Consider the following 25,000-nt stretch of genomic DNA (forward strand, 5'->3'; position numbering starts at 1 on the left):
AGGAACCTGACCAGCTTTAGGACCCGCAGCAGACGGAACGTACGCAGGACAGACAGACCGCCGTCCGCCTGCCCAACGATCTCCCATACACTTTGAGAGAAACACATAAAACGTTACAGCTAGCTTAGCATCGAGCAGCAAGTTATAGATAGCTTAGCATCGAGCAGCAAGTTATAGATAGCTTAGCATTGAGCTTCAAGTTATAGATAGCCTAGCGTTGAGCAGCAAGTTATAGATAGCTTAGCGTTGAGCAACAAGTTATAGATAGCTTAGCATTTAGCAACTAAGCTAAATAGATAGCTTAGCATTGAGCAACAATTTATAGATAGCTTAGCGTTGAGCAACAAGTTATAGATAGCTTAGCATTGAGTAACTATTGATAGCTTCCCTATGGAAAAATTATATATTGGAATATATTTCAAGAAAATATAAAAATATTTTAAAAAATATGAAATATAAATATGAAGGGAAAATGTATTTGTCAAATATATAGATAAATAAAATATATGTACATATACTTGTAAAACATTAATGCAAAATACACAAATCACCACTCACAGCCTTGTCTACCCGATGACAGTGTTGAGTCTCTGTTGACCTCTGACCCCTTAGCATCAGGTTCCTAAAGTGGTGTTTTGTAATGTCGAGTCTCTGTGGACCTCTGACCCCTTAGCATCAGGTTTCCTAAAGTGGTGTTTTGTAATGTCGAGTCTCTGTTGACCTCTGACCCCTTAGCATTAGGTTTCCTAAAGTGGTGTTTTGCAAATGTTGGATCACTGTTGTAGTTGAAAATACACACTGCATCTATTGACATATAGCCTTTTGACATTTAGCCTATTGACAAATAAATTAGCTAGCTTTAGTGAAGGTTGGGGTCTCTGATTGAACTGGCTAGCTAGCCTTAGTGAGGGTTGGGTGTCTCTGATAGAACTGGCTAGCTTGCTAAATTAGCTAGCTAGATTATTTATAGCAAAACATAATAATAATAGTAGTAGTAGTAATCATCCTCCTATGTTTCCCTCCTGGCATACCATGGAAGAACTGTTTGAGTATGGCGCCAAGAGGTTTGCTGAACGTTATGATGGTTGTCGGTGGTGGCTACGGTATGGGCAGGCCTAAGCTGTGGACAACGAACACTATTACATTTTATCATTGGCAATTTGAATGCACCGATATACCGTGACGAGATCCTAAGGTTTGTTGTTTGATGGTCGTGCCTTTCACCCGCCGCCATCACCACCCGTTTCAGCATGATAATGCACGGCCTCATGTCGCAAGGATCTGTATACAATTCCTGCAAGCTGAAAACGTTGTCTGGTGCCTTGACCGAACCATGAAAAACAGCCCCGGACCATTATTCATCATCCACCAAACTTTACAGTTGGCACTATGCATTGGGGCAGGTAGCGTTCCCCTGGTATCTGCCAAACCCAGATTTGTCCGCCAGACTGCCAGATTGTGAAGAGTGATTCATCACTCCAGAGAATACGTTTCCACTGCTCCAGAGTCCAATGGTGGCGAGCTTTACACCCCTCCAGTCTATGCTTGGCATTGTGAATGGTGATCTTAGGCTTGTGTGCGGCTGCTTGGCCACGGAAATCCATTTCATGGAGCTCCCGACGAACAGTTCTTGTGCTGCCGTCACTTCCAGGGTGTTGCAAACGAGGACAGATGATCTTTACGCGTTACACGCTTCAGCACTCGGTGGTCCTGTTCGAGGCTGAGTCGTTGCTCCGAGTCATTTCCACTTCACATTAACAGCGCTTACAATTGACCAACTGTACCGCAGCAGTATCCACATACAGTGGTTCCTGCTTTAAAAGTCTTACTACTGCAGAATTATATATATATATATATATATATATATGGTTATTTAGTATGAACCACTGGTACCATCAATGCTAGTTAGTGCTAGTTTGAACACCAGAGGGCATCTTTGAGATTTGATGTCATTCAATAGTGGCTGTACTAGAGAATTTTAAACCTTTTTTTTGTAAGAACATAATATATGAGACTGATTTTAAGAAATTTTGCTTAATTGATTTGATTAATATTATGGTGTTTCTATTACAAGAAAAATGAAAACAATCTGTTAGGACAGAATGGAAAATATGGCGCTGTACAACATGACGGCCGGGAATAGGCTACAGTACTGGGCTATTTAGCTAAATAATCCTGTGTCGTGTGGGCATGCGGTAGACTGGGGTTCAATTCCCCAATGGGGGGGAGGAGTAGGCTGTCCTTGTAAATAAGACGTTTTTCTTAACTGTCTTGCCTAGTTAAATAAAGGTTACACTAAGAGCGTATCATTTCTACAATCTAATGTTCTAATTGTAGTCTAACCAATACCTAAATGGAGAATCAGTGAAAATAAAAATCTCATTGATTTATCAAGACCAGTCTCCATGCTCGTCTCAGAGCAGTGTGAAACGGACCAGTCTCCATGCTCGTCTCAGAGCAGTGTGAAACGGACCAGTCTCCATGCTCGTCTCAGAGCAGTGTGAAACGGACCAGTCTCCATGCTCGTATCAGAGCAGTGTGAAACGGACCAGTCTCCATGCTCGTATCAGAGCAGTGTGAAACGGACCAGTCTCCATGCCTGTCTCAGAGCAGTGTGAAACGGACCAGTCTCCATACTCGTCTCAGAGCAGTGTGAAATGGACCAGTCTCCATGCTCGTCTCAGAGCAGTGTGAAACGGACCAGTCTCCATGCCTGTCTCAGAGCAGTGTGAAACGGACCAGTCTCCACGCTCGTCTCAGAGCAGTGTGAAACGGACCAATCTCCATGCTCGTCTCAGAGTAGTGTGAAACGGACCAGTCTCCATGCTCGTCTCAGAGTAGTGTGAAACGGACCAGTCTCCATGCCTGTCTTAGAGCAGTGTGAAACGGACCAGTCTCCATGCTTGTCTCAGAGCAGTGTGAAATGGACCAGTCTCCATGCTCGTCTCAGAGCAGTGTGAAACGGACCAGTCTCCATGCCTGTCTCAGAGCAGTGTGAAACGGACCAGTCTCCATGCTCGTCTCAGAGCAGTGTGAAATGGACCAGTCTCCATGCTCGTCTCAGAGCAGTGTGAAACGGACCAGTCTCCATGCCTGTCTCAGAGCAGTGTGAAACGGACCAGTCTCCACGCTCGTCTCAGAGCCGTGTGAAACGGACCAGTCTCCATGCTCGTCTCAGAGCAGTGTGAAACGGAGCAGTCTCCATGCTCGTCTCAGAGCAGTGTGAAACGGACCAGTCTCCATGCTCGTATCAGAGTAGTGTGAAACAGACCAGTCTCCACGCTCGTCTCAGAGCAGTGTGAAACGGACCAGTCTCCATGCTCGTCTCAGAGCAGTGTGAAACGGACCAGTCTCCATGCTCGCCTCAGAGTAGTGTGAAACGGACCAGTCTCCATGCCTGTCTCAGAGCGGTGTGAAACAGACCAGTCTCCATGCTCGCCTCAGAGTAGTGTGAAACGGACCAGTCTCCATGCCTGTCTCAGAGCAGTGTGAAACAGACCAGTCTCCATACTCGTCTCAGAGCACTGTGAAACGGACCAGTCTCCATGCTCGTCTCAGAGCAGTGTGAAACGAACCAGTCTCCATGCTCGTAACAGAGCAGTGTGAAACGGACCAGTCTCTATGCCTGTCTCAGAGCAGTGTGAAACGGACCAGTCTCCATGCTCGTCTCAGAGCAGTGTGAAACGGACCAGTCTCCATGCTCGTCTCAGAGCAGTGTGAAATGGACCAGTCTCCATGCTCGTCTCAGAGCAGTGTGAAACGGACCAGTCTCCATGCCTGTCTCAGAGCAGTGTGAAACAGACCAGTCTCCATACTCGTCTCAGAGCACTGTGAAACGGACCAGTCTCCATGCTCGTCTCAGAGCAGTGTGAAACAGACCAGTCTCCATGCTCGTAACAGAGCAGTGTGAAACGGACCAGTCTCTATGCCTGTCTCAGAGCAGTGTGAAATGGACCAGTCTCCATGCTCGTCTCAGAGCAGTGTGAAACGGACCAGTCTCCATGCCTGTCTCAGAGCAGTGTGAAACGGACCAGTCTCCACGCTCGTCTCAGAGCAGTGTGAAACGGACCAATCTCCATGCTCGTCTCAGAGCAGTGTGAAACGGACCAGTCTCCATGCTCGTCTCAGAGTAGTGTGAAACGGACCAGTCTCCATGCCTGTCTCAGAGCACTGTGAAACGGACCAGTCTCCATGCTCGTCTCAGAGCAGTGTGAAACGGACCAGTCTCCATGCTCGTATCAGAGCAGTGTGAAACGGACCAGTCTCCATGCCTGTCTCAGAGCAGTGTGAAACGGACCAGTCTCCATACTCGTCTCAGAGCAGTGTGAAATGGACCAGTCTCCATGCTCGTCTCAGAGCAGTGTGAAACGGACCAGTCTCCATGCCTGTCTCAGAGCAGTGTGAAACGGACCAGTCTCCACGCTCGTCTCAGAGCAGTGTGAAACGGACCAATCTCCATGATCGTCTCAGAGCAGTGTGAAACGGACCAGTCTCCATGCTCGTCTCAGAGTAGTGTGAAACGGACCAGTCTCCATGCCTGTCTCAGAGCAGTGTGAAACGGACCAGTCTCCATGCTTGTCTCAGAGCAGTGTGAAATGGACCAGTCTCCATGCTCGTCTCAGAGCAGTGTGAAACGGACCAGTCCCCATGCCTGTCTCAGAGCAGTGTGAAACGGACCAGTCTCCATGCTCGTCTCAGAGCAGTGTGAAATGGACCAGTCTCCATGCTCGTCTCAGAGCAGTGTGAAATGGACCAGTCTCCATGCTCGTCTCAGAGCAGTGTGAAACGGACCAGTCTCCATGCCTGTCTCAGAGCAGTGTGAAACAGACCAGTCTCCATACTCGTCTCAGAGCACTGTGAAACGGACCAGTCTCCATGCTCGTCTCAGAGCAGTGTGAAACAGACCAGTCTCCATGCTCGTAACAGAGCAGTGTGAAACGGACCAGTCTCTATGCCTGTCTCAGAGCAGTGTGAAATGGACCAGTCTCCATGCTCGTCTCAGAGCAGTGTGAAACGGACCAGTCTCCATGCCTGTCTCAGAGCAGTGTGAAACGGACCAGTCTCCACGCTCGTCTCAGAGCAGTGTGAAACGGACCAATCTCCATGCTCGTCTCAGAGCAGTGTGAAACGGACCAGTCTCCATGCTCGTCTCAGAGTAGTGTGAAACGGACCAGTCTCCATGCCTGTCTCAGAGCACTGTGAAACGGACCAGTCTCCATGCTCGTCTCAGAGCAGTGTGAAACGGACCAGTCTCCATGCTCGTATCAGAGCAGTGTGAAACGGACCAGTCTCCATGCCTGTCTCAGAGCAGTGTGAAACGGACCAGTCTCCATACTCGTCTCAGAGCAGTGTGAAATGGACCAGTCTCCATGCTCGTCTCAGAGCAGTGTGAAACGGACCAGTCTCCATGCCTGTCTCAGAGCAGTGTGAAACGGACCAGTCTCCACGCTCGTCTCAGAGCAGTGTGAAACGGACCAATCTCCATGCTCGTCTCAGAGCAGTGTGAAACGGACCAGTCTCCATGCTCGTCTCAGAGTAGTGTGAAACGGACCAGTCTCCATGCCTGTCTCAGAGCAGTGTGAAACGGACCAGTCTCCATGCTTGTCTCAGAGCAGTGTGAAATGGACCAGTCTCCATGCTCGTCTCAGAGCAGTGTGAAACGGACCAGTCTCCATGCCTGTCTCAGAGCAGTGTGAAACGGACCAGTCTCCATGCTCGTCTCAGAGCAGTGTGAAATGGACCAGTCTCCATGCTCGTCTCAGAGCAGTGTGAAACGGACCAGTCTCCATGCCTGTCTCAGAGCAGTGTGAAACGGACCAGTCTCCACGCTCGTCTCAGAGCAGTGTGAAACGGACCAGTCTCCACGCTCGTCTCAGAGCAGTGTGAAACGGACCAGTCTCCATGCTCGTCTCAGAGCAGTGTGAAACGGAGCAGTCTCCATGCTCGTCTCAGAGCAGTGTGAAACGGACCAGTCTCCATGCTCGTATCAGAGTAGTGTGAAACGGACCAGTCTCCACGCTCGTCTCAGAGCAGTGTGAAACGGACCAGTCTCCATGCTCGTCTCAGAGCAGTGTGAAACGGACCAGTCTCCATGCTCGCCTCAGAGTAGTGTGAAACGGACCAGTCTCCATGCCTGTCTCAGAGCAGTGTGAAACAGACCAGTCTCCATGCTCGCCTCAGAGTAGTGTGAAACGGACCAGTCTCCATGCCTGTCTCAGAGCAGTGTGAAACAGACCAGTCTCCATACTCGTCTCAGAGCACTGTGAAACGGACCAGTCTCCATGCTCGTCTCAGAGCAGTGTGAAACGAACCAGTCTCCATGCTCGTAACAGAGCAGTGTGAAACGGACCAGTCTCTATGCCTGTCTCAGAGCAGTGTGAAACGGACCAGTCTCCATGCTCGTCTCAGAGCAGTGTGAAACGGACCAGTCTCCATGCTCGTCTCAGAGCAGTGTGAAATGGACCAGTCTCCATGCTCGTCTCAGAGCAGTGTGAAACGGACCAGTCTCCATGCCTGTCTCAGAGCAGTGTGAAACAGACCAGTCTCCATACTCGTCTCAGAGCACTGTGAAACGGACCAGTCTCCATGCTCGTCTCAGAGCAGTGTGAAACGGACCAGTCTCCATGCTCGTAACAGAGCAGTGTGAAACGGACCAGTCTCTATGCCTGTCTCAGAGCAGTGTGAAATGGACCAGTCTCCATGCTCGTCTCAGAGCAGTGTGAAACGGACCAGTCTCCATGCCTGTCTCAGAGCAGTGTGAAACGGACCAGTCTCCACGCTCGTCTCAGAGCAGTGTGAAACGGACCAATCTCCATGCTCGTCTCAGAGCAGTGTGAAACGGACCAGTCTCCATGCTCGTCTCAGAGTAGTGTGAAACGGACCAGTCTCCATGCCTGTCTCAGAGCAGTGTGAAACGGACCAGTCTCCATGCTCGTCTCAGAGCAGTGTGAAACGGACCAGTCTCCATGCTCGTCTCAGAGCAGTGTGAAACGGACCAGTCTCCATGCTCGCCTCAGAGTAGTGTGAAACGGACCAGTCTCCATGCCTGTCTCAGAGCAGTGTGAAACGGACCAGTCTCCATGCTCGTCTCAGAGCAGTGTGAAATGGACCAGTCTCCATGCTCGTCTCAGAGCAGTGTGAAACGGACCAGTCTCCATGCCTGTCTCAGAGCAGTGTGAAACGGACCAGTCTCCACGCTCGTCTCAGAGCAGTGTGAAACGGACCAGTCTCCATGCTCGTCTCAGAGCAGTGTGAAACGGAGCAGTCTCCATGCTCGTCTCAGAGCAGTGTGAAACGGACCAGTCTCCATGCTCGTATCAGAGTAGTGTGAAACGGACCAGTCTCCACGCTCGTCTCAGAGCAGTGTGAAACGGACCAGTCTCCATGCTCGTCTCAGAGCAGTGTGAAACGGACCAGTCTCCATGCTCGCCTCAGAGTAGTGTGAAACGGACCAGTCTCCATGCCTGTCTCAGAGCAGTGTGAAACGGACCAGTCTCCATGCCTGTCTCAGAGCAGTGTGAAACAGACCAGTCTCCATACTCGTCTCAGAGCACTGTGAAACGGACCAGTCTCCATGCTCGTCTCAGAGCAGTGTGAAACGGACCAGTCTCCATGCTCGTAACAGAGCAGTGTGAAACGAACCAGTCTCCATGCTCGTAACAGAGCAGTGTGAAACGGACCAGTCTCTATGCCTGTCTCAGAGCAGTGTGAAACGGACCAGTCTCCATGCTCGTCTCAGAGCAGTGTGAAACGGACCAGTCTCCATGCTCGTCTCAGAGCAGTGTGAAATGGACCAGTCTCCATGCTCGTCTCAGAGCAGTGTGAAATGGACCAGTCTCCATGCCTGTCTCAGAGCAGTGTGAAACAGACCAGTCTCCATACTCGTCTCAGAGCAATGTGAAACGGACCAGTCTCCATGCTCGTCTCAGAGCAGTGTGAAACGGACCAGTCTCCATGCTCGTAACAGAGCAGTGTGAAACGGACCAGTCTCTATGCCTGTCTCAGAGCAGTGTGAAATGGACCAGTCTCCATGCTCGTCTCAGAGCAGTGTGAAACGGACCAGTCTCCATGCCTGTCTCAGAGCAGTGTGAAACGGACCAGTCTCCACGCTCGTCTCAGAGCAGTGTGAAACGGACCAATCTCCATGCTCGTCTCAGAGCAGTGTGAAACGGACCAGTCTCCATGCTCGTCTCAGAGTAGTGTGAAACGGACCAGTCTCCATGCCTGTCTCAGAGCAGTGTGAAACGGACCAGTCTCCATGCTCGTCTCAGAGCAGTGTGAAATGGACCAGTCTCCATGCTCGTCTCAGAGCAGTGTGAAACGGACCAGTCTCCATGCTCGCCTCAGAGTAGTGTGAAACGGACCAGTCTCCATGCCTGTCTCAGAGCAGTGTGAAACGGACCAGTCTCCATGCTCGTCTCAGAGCAGTGTGAAATGGACCAGTCTCCATGCTCGTCTCAGAGCAGTGTGAAACGGACCAGTCTCCATGCCTGTCTCAGAGCAGTGTGAAACGGACCAGTCTCCACGCTCGTCTCAGAGCAGTGTGAAACGGACCAGTCTCCATGCTCGTCTCAGAGCAGTGTGAAACGGAGCAGTCTCCATGCTCGTCTCAGAGCAGTGTGAAACGGACCATTCTCCATGCTCGTATCAGAGTAGTGTGAAACGGACCAGTCTCCACGCTCGTCTCAGAGCAGTGTGAAACGGACCAGTCTCCATGCTCGTCTCAGAGCAGTGTGAAACGGACCAGTCTCCATGCTCGCCTCAGAGTAGTGTGAAACGGACCAGTCTCCATGCCTGTCTCAGAGCAGTGTGAAACAGACCAGTCTCCATACTCGTCTCAGAGCACTGTGAAACGGACCAGTCTCCATGCTCGTTTCAGAGCAGTGTGAAACGGACCAGTCTCCATGCTCGTAACAGAGCAGTGTGAAACGGACCAGTCTCTATGCCTGTCTCAGAGCAGTGTGAAACGGACCAGTCTCCATGCTCGTCTCAGAGCAGTGTGAAACGGACCAGTCTCCATGCTCGTATCAGAGTAGTGTGAAACGGACCAGTCTCCATGCTCGTCTCAGAGCAGTGTGAAACGGACCAGTCTCCAAGCTCGTCTCAGAGCAGTGTGAAACGGACCAGTCTCCATGCTCGTCTCAGAGCAGTGTGAAACGGACCAATCTCCATACTCGTCTCAGAGCAGTGTGAAATGGACCAGTCTCCATACTCGTCTCAGAGCAGTGTGAAACGGACCAGTCTCCATGCTCGTCTCAGAGCAGTGTGAAACGGACCAGTCTCCATGCTCATCTCAGAGCAGTGTGAAACGGACCAGTCTTCATGCTCGTCTCAGAGCAGTGTGAAACGGACAGGTCTCCATGCTCGTCTCAGAGCAGTGTGAAACGGACCAGTCTCCGTGCTCGTCTCAGAGCAGTGTGAAACTGACCAGTCTCCATGCTCGTCTCAGAGCAGTGTGAAACGGACCAGTCTCCATGCTCGCCTCAGAGCAGGGTGAAACGGACCAGTCTCCATGCTCGTCTCAGAGCACTGTGAAACGGACCAGTCTCCATACTCGTCTCAGAGCACTGTGAAACGGACCAGTCTCCATGCTCGTGTGAAACAAACCAGTCTCCATGCTCATCTCAGAGCAGTGTGAAACGAACCAGTCTCCATGCTCGTCTCAGAGCAGTGTGAAACGGACCAGTCTCCATGCTCGTCTCAGAGCAGTGTGAAACAGACCAGTCTCCATGCTCGTGTGAAACGGACCAGTCTCCATGCTCGTCTCAGAGCAGTGTGAAACGGACCAGTCTCCATGCTCGCCTCAGAGCAGTGTGAAACGGACCAGTCTCCATGCTCGCCTCAGAGCAGTGTGAAACGGACCAGTCTCCATGCTCGTCTCAGAGCAGTGTGAAACGGACCAGTCTCCATGCTCGCCTCAGAGCAGTGTGAAACGTACCAGTCTCCATGCTCGCCTCAGAGCAGTGTGAAACGGGACCAGTCTCCATGCTCGCCTCAGAGCAGTGTGAAACGGGACTAAACAAGTTGTAGGCGTTTGATTCAAATCCTATTGCTTCTAACTTCAATACGCTCTTTAAATAAATAAGACCTACACCACTTTTAACAGCTCATCACTCAACACTAGTGAGACTCATGTCACCTACAGTAGAAAACAGTATATAGAAAACAGTATATGAAAAACTAAACTAAATGTAATGTGAATCTCCGCCAATAATTACATATAGAGGATGGGAGGATATTTCTGTAACTCGGTGATATTTATTCCCATAGTATAACTCATAACTAAATAAACATTTTGAGGGAGGGAGAGGAAAAGAGACACAGACAAATACAGAGCTAAGGCCTCTTTTGTTCGCCAGTTTTATTGCTTCTTTAATCAGAACAACAGTTTTCAGCTGCGCTAACATAATTGCAAAAAGGTTTTCTAATAATCAACTAACCTTTTAAAATGATAATCTTGGATTAACTAACACAACGCCCCTTGGAACAGAGGAGTGATGGTTGCTGATAATGGGCCTCTGTACGCCTATGTAGATATTCCATTAAAATCAGCTGTTTCAGCTACAATAGTAATTTACAACATTAACAATGTCCATACTGTATTTCTGATCAATTTGATGCTATTTTAATTGACAAGAAATTGCTTTTCTTTCAAAAACAAGGACATTTCTAAGTGACCCCAATTTTTTGAACGGTAGTGTAAATCAATATATAATTTTTTCGTACGGGTTAGCATCGAGCAGCAAGTTATAGCTAGCTTAGAATCAGGCAGAAAGTTATAGCTAGCTTAGCATCGAACAGAAAGTTATAGCTAGCTTAGCATCGAGCAGCAAGTTATAGCTAGCTTAGAATCAGGCAGAAAATTATAGCTAGCTTAGAATCAGGCAGAAAGTTATAGCTAGCTTAGAATCAGGCAGAAAGTTATAGCTAGCTTAGCAATCGAACAGAAAGTTATAGCTAGCTTAGAATCAGGCAGAAAGTTATAGCTAACTTAGCATCGAGCAGCAAGTCATAGCTAGTTTAGCATCGAGCAGCAAGTTATAGCTAGCTTAGAATCAGGCAGAAAGTTATAGCTAACTTAGAATCAGGCAGAAAGTTATAGCTAGCTTAGAATCAGGCAGAAAGTTATAGCTAACTTAGAATCAGGCAGAAAGTTATAGCTAGCTTAGAATCAGGCAGAAAGTTATAGCTAACTTAGAATCAGGCAGAAAGTTATAGCTAGCTTAGAATCAGGCAGAAAGTTATAGCTAGCTTAGCATCAAGCAGCAAGTCATAACTAGTTTGTCATCGAGCAGCAAGTTATAGCTAGCTTAGCATCGAGCAGCAAGTTACAGCTAGTTTATCATCAAGCAGAAAGTTATATCTAGCTTAGCATCGAGCAGCAAGTTATAGCTAGCGTAGCATCGAGCAGAAAGTTACAGCTAGTTTATCATCAAGCAGAAAGTTATATCTAGCTTAGCATCGAGCAGCAAGTTATAGCTAGTTTAGCATCGAGCAGCAAGTTATAGCTAACTTAGCATCGAGCAGAAAGTTACAGCTAGTTTATCATCAAGCAGCAAGTTATAGCTAGCTTAGCATCGAGCAGCAAGTTACAGCTAGTTTATCATCAAGCAGAAAGTTATATCTAGCTTAGCATCGAGCAGCAAGTTATAGCTAGCGTAGCATCGAGCAGAAAGTTACAGCTAGTTTATCATCAAGCAGAAAGTTATATCTAGCTTAGCATCGAGCAGCAAGTTATAGCTAGTTTAGCATCGAGCAGCAAGTTATAGCTAACTTAGCATCGAGCAGAAAGTTATAGCTAGCTTAGAATCAGGCAGAAAGTTATAGCTAACTTAGCATCGAGCAGAAAGTTACAGCTAGCTTAGCATCGAGCAGAAAGTTATAGCATTATAACATTAACTCTTGGAAAAGGTTTGGTGAATGATACATTGAAATATTTAATGGAGACACAGACACACACCTGATGATGACGATGACGCTGTCAAAGCCGTTGTACGGGTTCTTGATGTAGCCGAAGAGTCCGAAGGCCAGCAGCTTCAGCAGCATCTCCAGACTGAAGAGACTGGTGAACACTAGATTACTGATCTCTAGGATGTCAGTCAGCTCCTGGGGCTAGGGGGGGGGGGGGGGGGGAGAGAGAGAAGAGACTGGTGAACACTAGATTACTGATCTCTAGGATGTCAGTCAGCTCCTGGGGCTAGGGGGGGGGGGGGGGGGAGAGAGAGAGAAGAGACTGGTGAACACTAGATTACTGATCTCTAAGATGTCAGTCAGCTCCTGGGGCTAGGGGGGGGGGGGAGAGAGAGAGAAGAGACTGGTGAACACTAGATTACTGATCTCTAGGATGTCAGTCAGCTCCTGGGGCTAGGGGGGAGGGAGAGAGAGAGAAGAGACTGGTGAACACTAGATTACTGATCTCTAGGATGTCAGTCAGCTCCTGGGGCTAGGGGGGAGGGAGAGAGAGAGAAGAGACTGGTGAACACTAGATTACTGATCTCTAGGATGTCAGTCAGCTCCTGGGGCTAGGGGGGAGGGAGAGAGAGAGAAGAGACTGGTGAACACTAGATTACTGATCTCTAGGATGTCAGTCAGCTCCTGGGGCTAGGGGGGAGGGAGAGAGAGAGAAGAGACTGGTGAACACTAGATTACTGATCTCTAGGATGTCAGTCAGCTCCTGGGGCTAGGGGGGAGGGAGAGAGAGAGAAGAGACTGGTGAACACTAGATTACTGATCTCTAGGATGTCAGTCAGCTCCTGGGGCTAGGGGGGAGGGAGAGAGAGAGAAGAGACTGGTGAACACTAGATTACTGATCTCTAGGATGTCAGTCAGCTCCTGGGGCTAGGGGGGAGGGAGAGAGAGAGAAGAGACTGGTGAACACTAGATTACTGATCTCTAGGATGTCAGAGAGGAAGGAAGTAGGAAGTAGGACTGTAGTGTGGCCAGTAGGGGACAGTAGGGGACAATATGCTGTGTCTGGGTTATAGTAGTACTATAGTGGGGACAGTAGAGGCAAGTAGGGGACAGTATGCTGTGTCTGGGTTATAGAGTAGTACTGTAGTGTGGCCAGTAGGGGCCAGTAGGGGACAGTATGCTGTGTCTGGGTTATAGTAATACTGTAGTGTGGACAGTAGGGGACAGTATACTGTGTCTGGGTTATAGTAGTCCTGTAGTGTGGACAGTAGGGGACAGTAAGAGACAGTATACTGTGTCTGGGTTATAGTAGTACTGTAGTGTGGCCAGTAGTGGACAGTATGCTGTGTCTGGGTTATAGTAGTACTGTAGTGTGGCCAGTAGTGGACAGTATGCTGTGTCTGGGTTATAGTAGCACTGTAGTGTGGACAGTAGGGGACAGTAGGGGACAGTATGCTGTGTCTGGGTTATAGTTTTGGGTTCTAGGCTAGTTGTAATTCTACAGTCAGTAGGGTCAGTTGGTGATGACGATTTGGGTTCTAGTCTAGTTGTAATTCTACAGGGTCAGTTGGTGATGACGATTTGGGTTCTAGACTAGTTGTAATTCCATCGTCAGTAGGGTCAGTAGGTGATGAGGATTTGGGTTCTAGTTGTAATTCTATCGTCAGTAGGGTCAGTAGGTGATGAGGATTGTGGTTCTAGACTAGTTGCAATTCTATCGTCAGTAGGGTCAGTAGGTGATGAGGATTTGGGTTCTAGTCTGGTTGTAATTCTATCGTCAGTAGGGTCAGTTGGTGATGAGGATTCCAGTTCTAGTCTGGTTGTAATTCTACAGGGTCAGTTGGTGATGAGGATTTGGGTTCTAGACTAGTTGTAATTCTATCGTCAGTAGGGTCAGTTGGTGATGAGGATTTGGGTTCTAGGCTAGTTGTAATTCTATCGTCAGTAGGGTCAGTTGGTGATGAGGATTCCGGTTCTAGACTGGTTGTAATTCTATCGTCAGTAGGGTCAGTAGGTGATGAGGATTCCGGTTCTAGTCTGGTTGTAATTCTATCGTCAGTAGGGTCAGTTGGTGATAAGGATTTGGGTTCTAGTCTGGTTGTAATTCTATCGTCAGTAGGGTCAGTAGGTGATGAAGATTCCGGTTCTAGTCTGGTTGTAATTCTATCGTCAGTAGGGTCAGTAGGTGATGAGGATTCCGGTTCTAGTCTGGTTGTAATTCTATCGTCAGTAGGGTCAGCTGAGGTCAGAACCATCGTGGAAACATCATTATTCACTTTTTCTTAATTTCTTCACACACACACACACACACACACACACACACAATCTATCCCCTCCTCTCACACTGAGATCTACACTTTAATTAACACCTCAAGCCCTGTAACCCCACACACATGCTCACATATTGAAAACACACACACACACACACAAACACACACACACACACACACACACACACAGAAAACACACTCTGCGATAGCCTCATCAGGGTGTTGATTTGGAGCTTGATAATCCGTCCATAAACATCACATGATTACCCAAGTTTTGATTAAACACACAAAACCACACACGCACACACACACACGCACGCACACACACACACACACACACGCACACGCACGCACACACAAACACACACACACACACACACACACACACACACACACACACACACACACACACACACACACACACACACACACCTCCCCTCCCCTCCCCCCTCGCTCCCATGACCTCCCCTCCCCTCCCCCCTCCCTCCCCTCTCCTCTCCTCCTCTGTACCTGTTGGTGGAACTCTATCCCCATACTGAGAGTGTTGATGAGGATGGAGATCATGATCCCTCCCCTCCCCCCTCCCCCCCTCTCCTCTCCTCCTCTGTACCTGTTGGTGGAACTCTATCCCCATACTGAGAGTGTTGATGAGGATGGAGATCATGATCCCTCTGTTGAAGTATCTACTGCTCACCACCTAGAAGGAGTAGGGTGCAGGGGTTAGGGTGTAGGGTGCAGGGGTTAGAGTGTAGGGTTATTTGAAGATCTTAGTAATAATAATAGTAATAATTATAATTATAATATAACAATAATACTACTCATAATTATAATATAATAATATAATAATAATAATACCTATAATTATAATATAATAATATAATAATAATAATACCTATAATTATAATATAACAATATAATAATAATAATACCTATAATTATAATATAACAATATATTATTAATAATACCTACAATTATAATATAATAATATAATAATAATAATACCTACAATTATAATATAATAATATAATAATAATAATACCTATAATTATAATATAACAATATATTAATAATAATACCTACAATTATAATATAATAATATATTAATAATAATACCTATAATTATAATATAACAATATATTAATAATAATACCTATAATTATAATATAATAATATATTATTAATAATACCTATAATTATAATATAATAATATAATAATAATAATACCTACAATTATAATATAATAATATAATAATAATAATACCTATAATTATAATATAATAATATAATAATAATACTAATAATTATAATATAATAATAATACCTATAATTATAATATAATATAATAATAATACCTATAATTATAATATAATAATATAATAATAATACTCATAATTATAATATAATAATATAATAATAATACTAATAATTATAATATAATAATATATTAATAATAATACCTATAATTATAATATAATAATATAATAATAATAATACCTACAATTATAATATAATAATATAATAATAATAATACCTATAATTATAATATAATAATATAATAATAATACTAATAATTATAATATAATAATAATACCTATAATTATAATATAATATAATAATAATACCTATAATTATAATATAATAATATAATAATAATACTCATAATTATAATATAATAATATAATAATAATACTAATAATTATAATATAATAATATATTAATAATAATACCTATAATTATAATATAATAATATATTATTAATAATACCTATAATTATAATATAATAATATAATAATAATAATACCTACAATTATAATATAATAATATAATAATAATAATACCTATAATTATAATATAATAATATAATAATAATAATACCTATAATTATAATATAATAATATATTAATAATAATACCTATAATTATAATATAATAATATAATAATAATAATACCTATAATTATAATATAATAATATATTATTAATAATACCTATAATTATAATATAATAATATAATAATAATAATACCTATAATTATAATATAATAATATATTAATAATAATACCTATAATTATAATATAATAATATAATAATAATAATACCTATAATTATAATATAATAATATATTATTAATAATACCTATAATTATAATATAATAATATAATAATAATAATACCTATAATTATAATATAATAATATAATAATAATAATACCTATAATTATAATATAATATTATAATAATAATACTACTCATAATTATAATATAATAATATAATAATAATACTCATAATTATAATATAACAATATATTAATAATAATACCTATAATTATAATATAATAATATAATAATAATAATACCTATAATTATAATATAATAATATATTATTAATAATACCTATAATTATAATATAATAATATAATAATAATAATACCTATAATTATAATATAATATTATAATAATAATACTACTCATAATTATAATATAATAATATAATAATAATACTCATAATTATAATATAATAATATAATAATAATACCTATAATTATAATATAATAATATATTATTAATAATACCTATAATTATAATATAATAATATAATAATAATAATACCTATAATTATAATATAATAATATATTATTAATAATACCTATAATTATAATATAATAATATAATAATACTCATAATCATAATAATACATTAATAATAATACTCAGAATTATAATATAATAATACAACTCATAATTATAATATAATAATACAACTCATAATTATAATATAATAATAAAACTCATAATTATAATATAATAATGGTAATAATAGTAATAATAGTAATAATAGTTATAATAACAGTAATAATCATAATTTATGTCATTTGTAAAGTACATTTCTTACATGTATGAAGAAACATAACATGTAATATCTTACAATATCTAAAACACAGATATAGATCAGATCAGTCTAACTATATGATCAGTGACAACGTCAATGAGTCCTATAGTCAATATCTAAAACACAGATATAGATCAGATAAGTCTAACTACATGATCAGTGACAACGTCAAAAAGTCCTATAGTCAATATCTAAAACACAGATATAGATCAGATAAGTCTAACTATATGATCAGTGACAACGTCAATATCTAAAACACAGATATAGATCAGATCAGTCTAACTACATGATCAGTGACAACGTCAATAAGTCCTATAGTCAATATCTAAAACACAGATATAGATCAGATAAGTCTAACTATATGATCAGTGACAACGTCAATATCTAAAACACAGATATAGATCAGATCAGTCTAACTATATGATCAGTGACAACGTCAATAAGTCATACAGTCAATATCTAAAACACAGATATAGATCAGATCAGTCTAACTATATGATCAGTGACAACGTCAATGAGTCCTATAGTCAATATCTAAAAACACAGATATAGATCAGATCAGTCTAACTACATGATCAGTGACAACGTCAATATCTAAAACACAGATATAGATCAGATAAGTCTAACTATATGATCAGTGACAACGTCAATATCTAAAACACAGATATAGATCAGATCAGTCTAACTATATGATCAGTGACAACGTCAATAAGTCCTACAGCCTTACATGCTCCAACCTGGCCTGTAGCTCCGCCCACCACCCAACTAGATCTCTGATTGGCCTCAAGGCCTGTCCATCTACACGCCGAAGGCTGTTACCGCGGCGAGGGCTCAGGTTGCCATGGCGCTGGTTGCTAGGTTCAAAATCGGCATGGTCGTTGTCACAAAGCTGGTCGTCGTGGACGCAGTAGGGGCACTGCAACGACTCCCTGTGCTCTGCCTCTGAAAACAGGTAACGCCAGACTGTCAACACACACAGCTGACGGAGACTCGTTACTACACACACACACACTGACAACACACACACACACTGAGAACACACACACTGAGAACACACACATACACACTGAGAACACACACACACACTGAGAACACACACACACACACACTGAGAACACACACACACACACACTGAGAACACACACACACACACTAAGAACACACACACTGAGAACACACACACACACTGAGAACACACACACTGAGAACACACACACTGAGAACACACACACACACACTGAGAACACACACACACACTGAGAACACACACACACACACTGACAACACACACACACACACACTGACAACACACACACACACACTGAGAACACACACACTGAGAACACACACACTGACAACACACACATACACACTGAGAACACACACACACACTGAGAACACACACACACACACACTGAGAACACACACACACACACACACTGAGAACACACACACACTAAGAACACACACACTGAGAACACACACACACACACACTGAGAACACACACACACACTAAGAACACACACACTGAGAACACACACACACACTGAGAACACACACACTGAGAACACACACACTGAGAACACACACACACACTGAGAACACACACACACACTGAGAACACACACACACACACTGAGAACACACACACACACACTGAGAACACACACACACACACTGAGAACACACACACACACACTGAGAACACACACACACACACACACTGAGAACACACACACTGAGAACACACACACTGACAACACACACACTGACAACACACACACACACACTGAGAACACACACACACACACACACACTGAGAACACACACACACTAAGAACACACACACCGAGAACACACACACACACACTGAGAACACACACACTGAGAACACACACACTGAGAACACACACACTGAGAACACACACACACACACTGAGAACACACACACACACTGAGAACACACACACACACTGAGAACACACACACTGAGAACACACACACACACTGACAACACACACACACACTGAGAACACACACACTGAGAACAAACACACTGACAACACACACATACACACTGAGAACACACACACACACTGAGAACACACACACACACACACTGAGAACACACACACTGACAACACACACACACACACTAAGAACACACACACTGAGAACACACACACACACTGAGAACACACACACTGAGAACACACACACTGAGAACACACACACTGAGAACACACACACACACACTGAGAACACACACACACACACACACACACACTGAGAACACACACACACACACTGACAACACACACACACACTGAGAACACACACACTGAGAACACACACACTGACAACACACACATACACACTGAGAACACACACACACACTGAGAACACACACACACACACTGAGAACACACACACACACACACACTGAGAACACACACACACTAAGAACACACACACCGAGAACACACACACACACACTGAGAACACACACACTGAGAACACACACACTGACAACACACACACACACACTGAGAACACACACACACACACACACACTGAGAACACACACACACTAAGAACACACACACCGAGAACACACACACACACACTGAGAACACACACACTGAGAACACACACACTGAGAACACACACACACACACTGAGAACACACACACACACTGAGAACACACACACACACTGAGAACACACACACTGAGAACACACACACACACTGACAACACACACACACACTGAGAACACACACACTGAGAACACACACACTGACAACACACACATACACACTGAGAACACACACACACACTGAGAACACACACACACACACACTGAGAACACACACACTGACAACACACACACACACACTAAGAACACACACACTGAGAACACACACACACACTGAGAACACACACACTGAGAACACACACACTGAGAACACACACACACACACTGAGAACACACACACACACACTGAGAACACACACACACACACACACTGAGAACACACACACACACACTGAGAACACACACACTGAGAACACACACACTGACAACACACACACTGACAACACACACACACACACTGAGAACACACACACACACACACTGAGAACACACACACACTAAGAACACACACACCGAGAACACACACACACACACTGAGAACACACACACTGAGAACACACACACTGAGAACACACACACACACACTGAGAACACACACACACACTGAGAACACACACACACACTGAGAACACACACACTGAGAACACACACACACACACTGAGAACACACACACACACTGAGAACACACACACTGAGAACACACACACACTGAGAACACACACACACTGAGAACACACACACACATACACTGACAACACACACATACACTGACAACACACACATACACTGACAACACACACACACACACTGACAACACACACATACACTGACAACACACACACACACTGAGAACACACACACACTGAGAACACACTCACTCACTCTTATCGTGCTCTAACACCAGTTGCTGCAGTTTGCTGAGCGCCTCCACTGTGACGGTGTGGCCCCTCCCCCTGGAGGTCATGTAGCTGGGGTCGGGGGTCAGGTCGTACAGGTCGTGGGGGTAGATAGAGGGGTAGTTTAACTCCCTGCCCTTCCTCCCTACTCCCCCGTTACTCATCTCCACCCCCACACAGTTAGACGGACGAGGAAGAGGAGGAGGACGAAGGTGGAAGACGCCATGGGTGTGTCCCGAGTGCCGATTGGCCAGTCCGTTCACCTCTCCTTTGGGTGTGTGTTGGTGTGTGTGTGTCCAACAAGTACAGCGAGGTGTGTGTGTAGAGCAGTGTGTGACGGCCCGGGCGACTCTGCGGGTCAGTTTACGGTACAGGTGTCCGATGTAGCGCAGTATCTCCTCGTAGCAGGACCCCGGCTCCTGATAGGAAGCCAGAGTGGAGGCGTTGCTGAGGTAACGGGCACGCTGCTCCGACCTCATCAGGGCGTTCTCGCGCTGCTTTGTCTCTGAGAACTGGGTCGCTATGACGACCAGGCACAGGTTCAGCATGAAGAACGAGCCCACCTGGAGTGGGAGGGACGACAACAAACATGGAGTTACCGTGACAACACACACACACGCAGAGTTATCACGACAACACACATAGAGTTACCAGGACAACACACACGTAGTTACCAGGACGACACACACACACACATATTCAGAACCACATTCCTGAACCACATCCTCAGGGAGGATCACATGTTAAATACTGTTGAAGTCATATGGCTACAGGTTCATCTACCTAAAGCCCATTCTGGTGGGAAGCTGCTATAGACAACCAAGTGCTAACAGTCAGTATCTGGTTAACCTGTGAAATGCTTGATAATGTATGTGATATCAAACAGAGAGGTATATGTTCTGGGCCCACTGAAAGGAAAGCTTGTAGTCAGTCAACCTACCAGGGTCGTTACAAACAGCACAGGAATGAAATCATCAACATCTTTACTAATGCTGCAGAAATTAGCTTCAGATGTAGTGATCACAATATAGTAGCCAACGTTCCAAAGGCTGGGCCTAATATAGTGTATAAGAGGACAGGCTGGGCCTAATATAGTGTATAAGAGGTCAGGCTGGGCCTAATATAGTGTATAAGAGGACAGGCTGGGCCTGATATAGTGTATAAGAGGACAGGCTGGGCCTAATATAGTGTATAAGAGGTCAGGCTGGGCCTAATATAGTGTATAAGAGGTCAGGCTGGGCCTAATATAGTGTATAAGAGGTCAGGCTGGGCCTAATATAGTGTATAAGAGGTCAGGCTGGGCCTAATATAGTGTATAAGAGGACAGGCTGGGCCTAATATAGTGTATAAGAGGACAGGCTGGGCCTAATATAGTGTATAAGAGGACAGGCTGGGCCTAATATAGTGTATAAGAGGTCATACAATACATTTTGTAGTGATTCATATGTTGTTGATGTGAAGAATATTTGTTGGTCTGTGGTGTGTAATGAGGAGCAACCAGACGCTGCTGGGCTGTGGTGTGTAATGAGGAGCAACCAGACGCTGCTGGTCTGTGGTGTGTAATGAGGAGCAACCAGACGCTGCTGGTCTGTGGTGTGTAATGAGGAGCAACCAGACGCTGCTGGGCTGTAATGAGGAGCAACCAGACGCTGCTGGTCTGTGGTGTGTAATGAGGAGCAACCAGACGCTGCTGGTCTGTGGTCTGTAATGAGGAGCAACCAGACGCTGCTGGTCTGTGGTGTGTAATGAGGAGCAACCAGACGCTGCTGGTCTGTGGTCTGTAATGAGGAGCAACCAGACGCTGCTGGTCTGTGGTGTGTAATGAGGAGCAACCAGACGCTGCTGGTCTGTGGTCTGTAATGAGGAGCAACCAGACGCTGCTGGTCTGTGGTGTGTGATGAGGAGCAACCAGACGCTGCTGGTCTGTGGTGTGTAATGAGGAGCAACCAGACGCTGCTGGTCTGTGATGAGAAACAACCAGACACTGCTGGTCTGTGGTGTGTAATGAGGAACAACCAGACGCTGCTGGTCTGTGGTCTGTAATGAGGAACAACCAGACGCTGCTGGTCTGTGGTCTGTAATGAGGAGCAACCAGACGCTGCTGGTCTGTGGTCTGTAATGAGGAGCAACCAGACGTTGCTGGTCTGTGGTGTGTAATGAGGAGCAACCAGACGTTGCTGGTCTGTGGTCTGTAATGAGGAGCAACCAGACGCTGCTGGTCTGTGGTGTGTAATGAGGAGCAACCAGACGTTGCTGGTCTGTGGTCTGTAATGAGGAGCAACCAGACGCTGCTGGTCTGTGGTGTGTAATGAGGAGCAACCAGACGCTGCTGGTCTGTGGTGTGTAATGAGAAACAACCAGACGCTGCTGGTCTGTGGTGTGTAATGAGAAACAACCAGACGTTGCTGGTCTGTGGTGTGTAATGAGGAGCAACCAGACGTTGCTGGTCTGTGGTGTGTAATGAGAAACAACCAGACACTGCTGGTCTGTGGTGTGTAATGAGGAGCAACCAGACGCTGCTGGTCTGTGGTCTGTAATGAGGAGCAACCAGACGCTGCTGGTCTGTGGTGTGTAATGAGGAGCAACCAGACGCTGCACTTGACACACGTTTATGAAATTGCTTATTCCAGTTACTAATAAACAATGGCCCCATTAAGAAAATGACTGTAAAAGCTGTTAAATCCCAGTGGAATGGTGAGGAATTAAAATAATGGTTGAGAAGGATGATGCAAAAGAGATGGCAAATAAGTCTGGCTGTCAACCGATTGGCTGTCAACGGATTGGCTGTCAACGGATTGGCTGTCAACCGATTGGCTGTCAACCGATTGGCTGTCAACCGATTGGCTGTCAACCGATTGGCTGTCAACCGATTGGCTGTCAACCGATTGGCTGTCAACCGATTGGCTGTCAACCGATTGGCTGTCAACCGATTGGCTGTACTGCAAACTGAGAAATCATGTGACTAAACGGAATAAAAAGAAGAAGAAACTAAACTATGAAACAAAAGATAAATGACAGAAAGTATGATGATAAAAATCATTCAATGACATTTTGGGCAAAAAGGCAAACTCAGCTCCATCATTCATTGAATCAGATGCTCATTCATCACAAAACACACTGATATTGGAAATAACTTAAACATTATTTTTCAATGGCAAGATTAGAAAATTTAGGCATGACATGCCAGCAACAAACGCTGACACTAAACATCCAAGTGTATCTGACCAAATTATGAGACAAGCATTGTAATTTTGAATTACGTATGGAAGAAGTGAAAAAAATATTGTTATCAATCAACGATGACAAGCCACTGGGGTCTGACAATCGAGATAGAAAATTACTGAGGATAATAGCGGACAATATTGCCACTCCTGTTTGCCACATCTTCAATCCAAGCCTACTAGAAAGTCTGTGCCCTCAGGCCTGGAGGGAAGCTAAAGTCATTCTGCTACCTAAGAATAGTAAAGCCCTCTTTATTGGCTCAAATAGCCAAACAATCAGCCTGTCACCAACCCTAACATGCTGACCAATCAGCCTGTTACCAACCCTAACATGCTGACCAATCAGCCTGTTACCAACCCTAACATGCTGACCAATCAGCCTGTTACCAACCCTAACATGCAGACCAATCAGCCTGTTACCAACCCTAACATGATGACCAATCAGCCTGTTACCAACCCTAACATGCTGACCAATCAGCCTGTTACCAACCCTAACATGCTGACCAATCAGCCAGTTACCAACCCTAACATGCTGACCAATCAGCCTGTTACCAACCCTAACATGCTGACCAATCAGCCTGTTACCAACCCTAACATGCAGACCAATCAGCCTGTTACCAACCCTAACATGCTGACCAATCAGCCTGTTACCAACCCTAACATGCAGACCAATCAGCCTGTTACCAACCCTAACATGCTGACCAATCAGCCTGTTACCAACCCTAACATGCTGACCAATCAGCCTGTTACCAACCCTAACATGCTGACCAATCCGCCTGTTACCAACCCTAACATGCTGACCAATCAGCCTGTTACCAACCCTAACATGCTGACCAATCAGTCTGTTACCAACCCTAACATGCTGACCAATCAGCCTGTTACCAACCCTAACATGCAGACCACACCGCTCGCATTACGTGCGCAAACATTGCAACATAAATGTACACATGCATGTTATTGAATAATTGCATCCAAAATGCTCAACGAGCGTCTGAGTAGCCAGGTGTTAAAATAGAACTTAGTCCAATTTGTGACACTTGACCCGCTGCAAGTCCCGCCTCTCCCATCTCCTCATTGGTTTTTAGGAGCATATACCCATTGAAGGATGAACATGAGGGGGAAAAGGTTTTGTTGTGCCCTCTTCATGACTGTCTTGG

The 25,000-nt window shown here is 44.5% G+C and overlaps 1 protein-coding gene across 1 annotated transcript in view; it reads right to left on the reverse strand.

Annotated features, from left to right (window-relative positions):
* Positions 1–25,000, reverse strand: part of LOC110511869 (voltage-dependent T-type calcium channel subunit alpha-1H-like) — a 90,203-nt gene that overhangs the window by 28,071 nt on the left and 37,132 nt on the right. Inside the window, exons 8-13 of the mRNA XM_036948272.1 lie at positions 20,609–21,185; positions 17,794–18,008; positions 14,791–14,877; positions 12,760–12,837; positions 11,960–12,111; positions 1–90 (exon numbers count right to left, since the gene is read on the reverse strand). The exon at positions 1–90 is cut by the window's left edge and continues 96 nt beyond it. Coding sequence (XP_036804167.1) covers positions 1–90; positions 11,960–12,111; positions 12,760–12,837; positions 14,791–14,877; positions 17,794–18,008; positions 20,609–21,185 — 1,199 coding nt within the window. The remainder of the gene's footprint in view (positions 91–11,959; positions 12,112–12,759; positions 12,838–14,790; positions 14,878–17,793; positions 18,009–20,608; positions 21,186–25,000) is intronic.

The sequence above is a fragment of the Oncorhynchus mykiss genome, chromosome 17, assembly GCF_013265735.2.
Source record: "Oncorhynchus mykiss isolate Arlee chromosome 17, USDA_OmykA_1.1, whole genome shotgun sequence".
NCBI classification, from domain to species: Eukaryota; Metazoa; Chordata; class Actinopteri; order Salmoniformes; family Salmonidae; genus Oncorhynchus; species Oncorhynchus mykiss.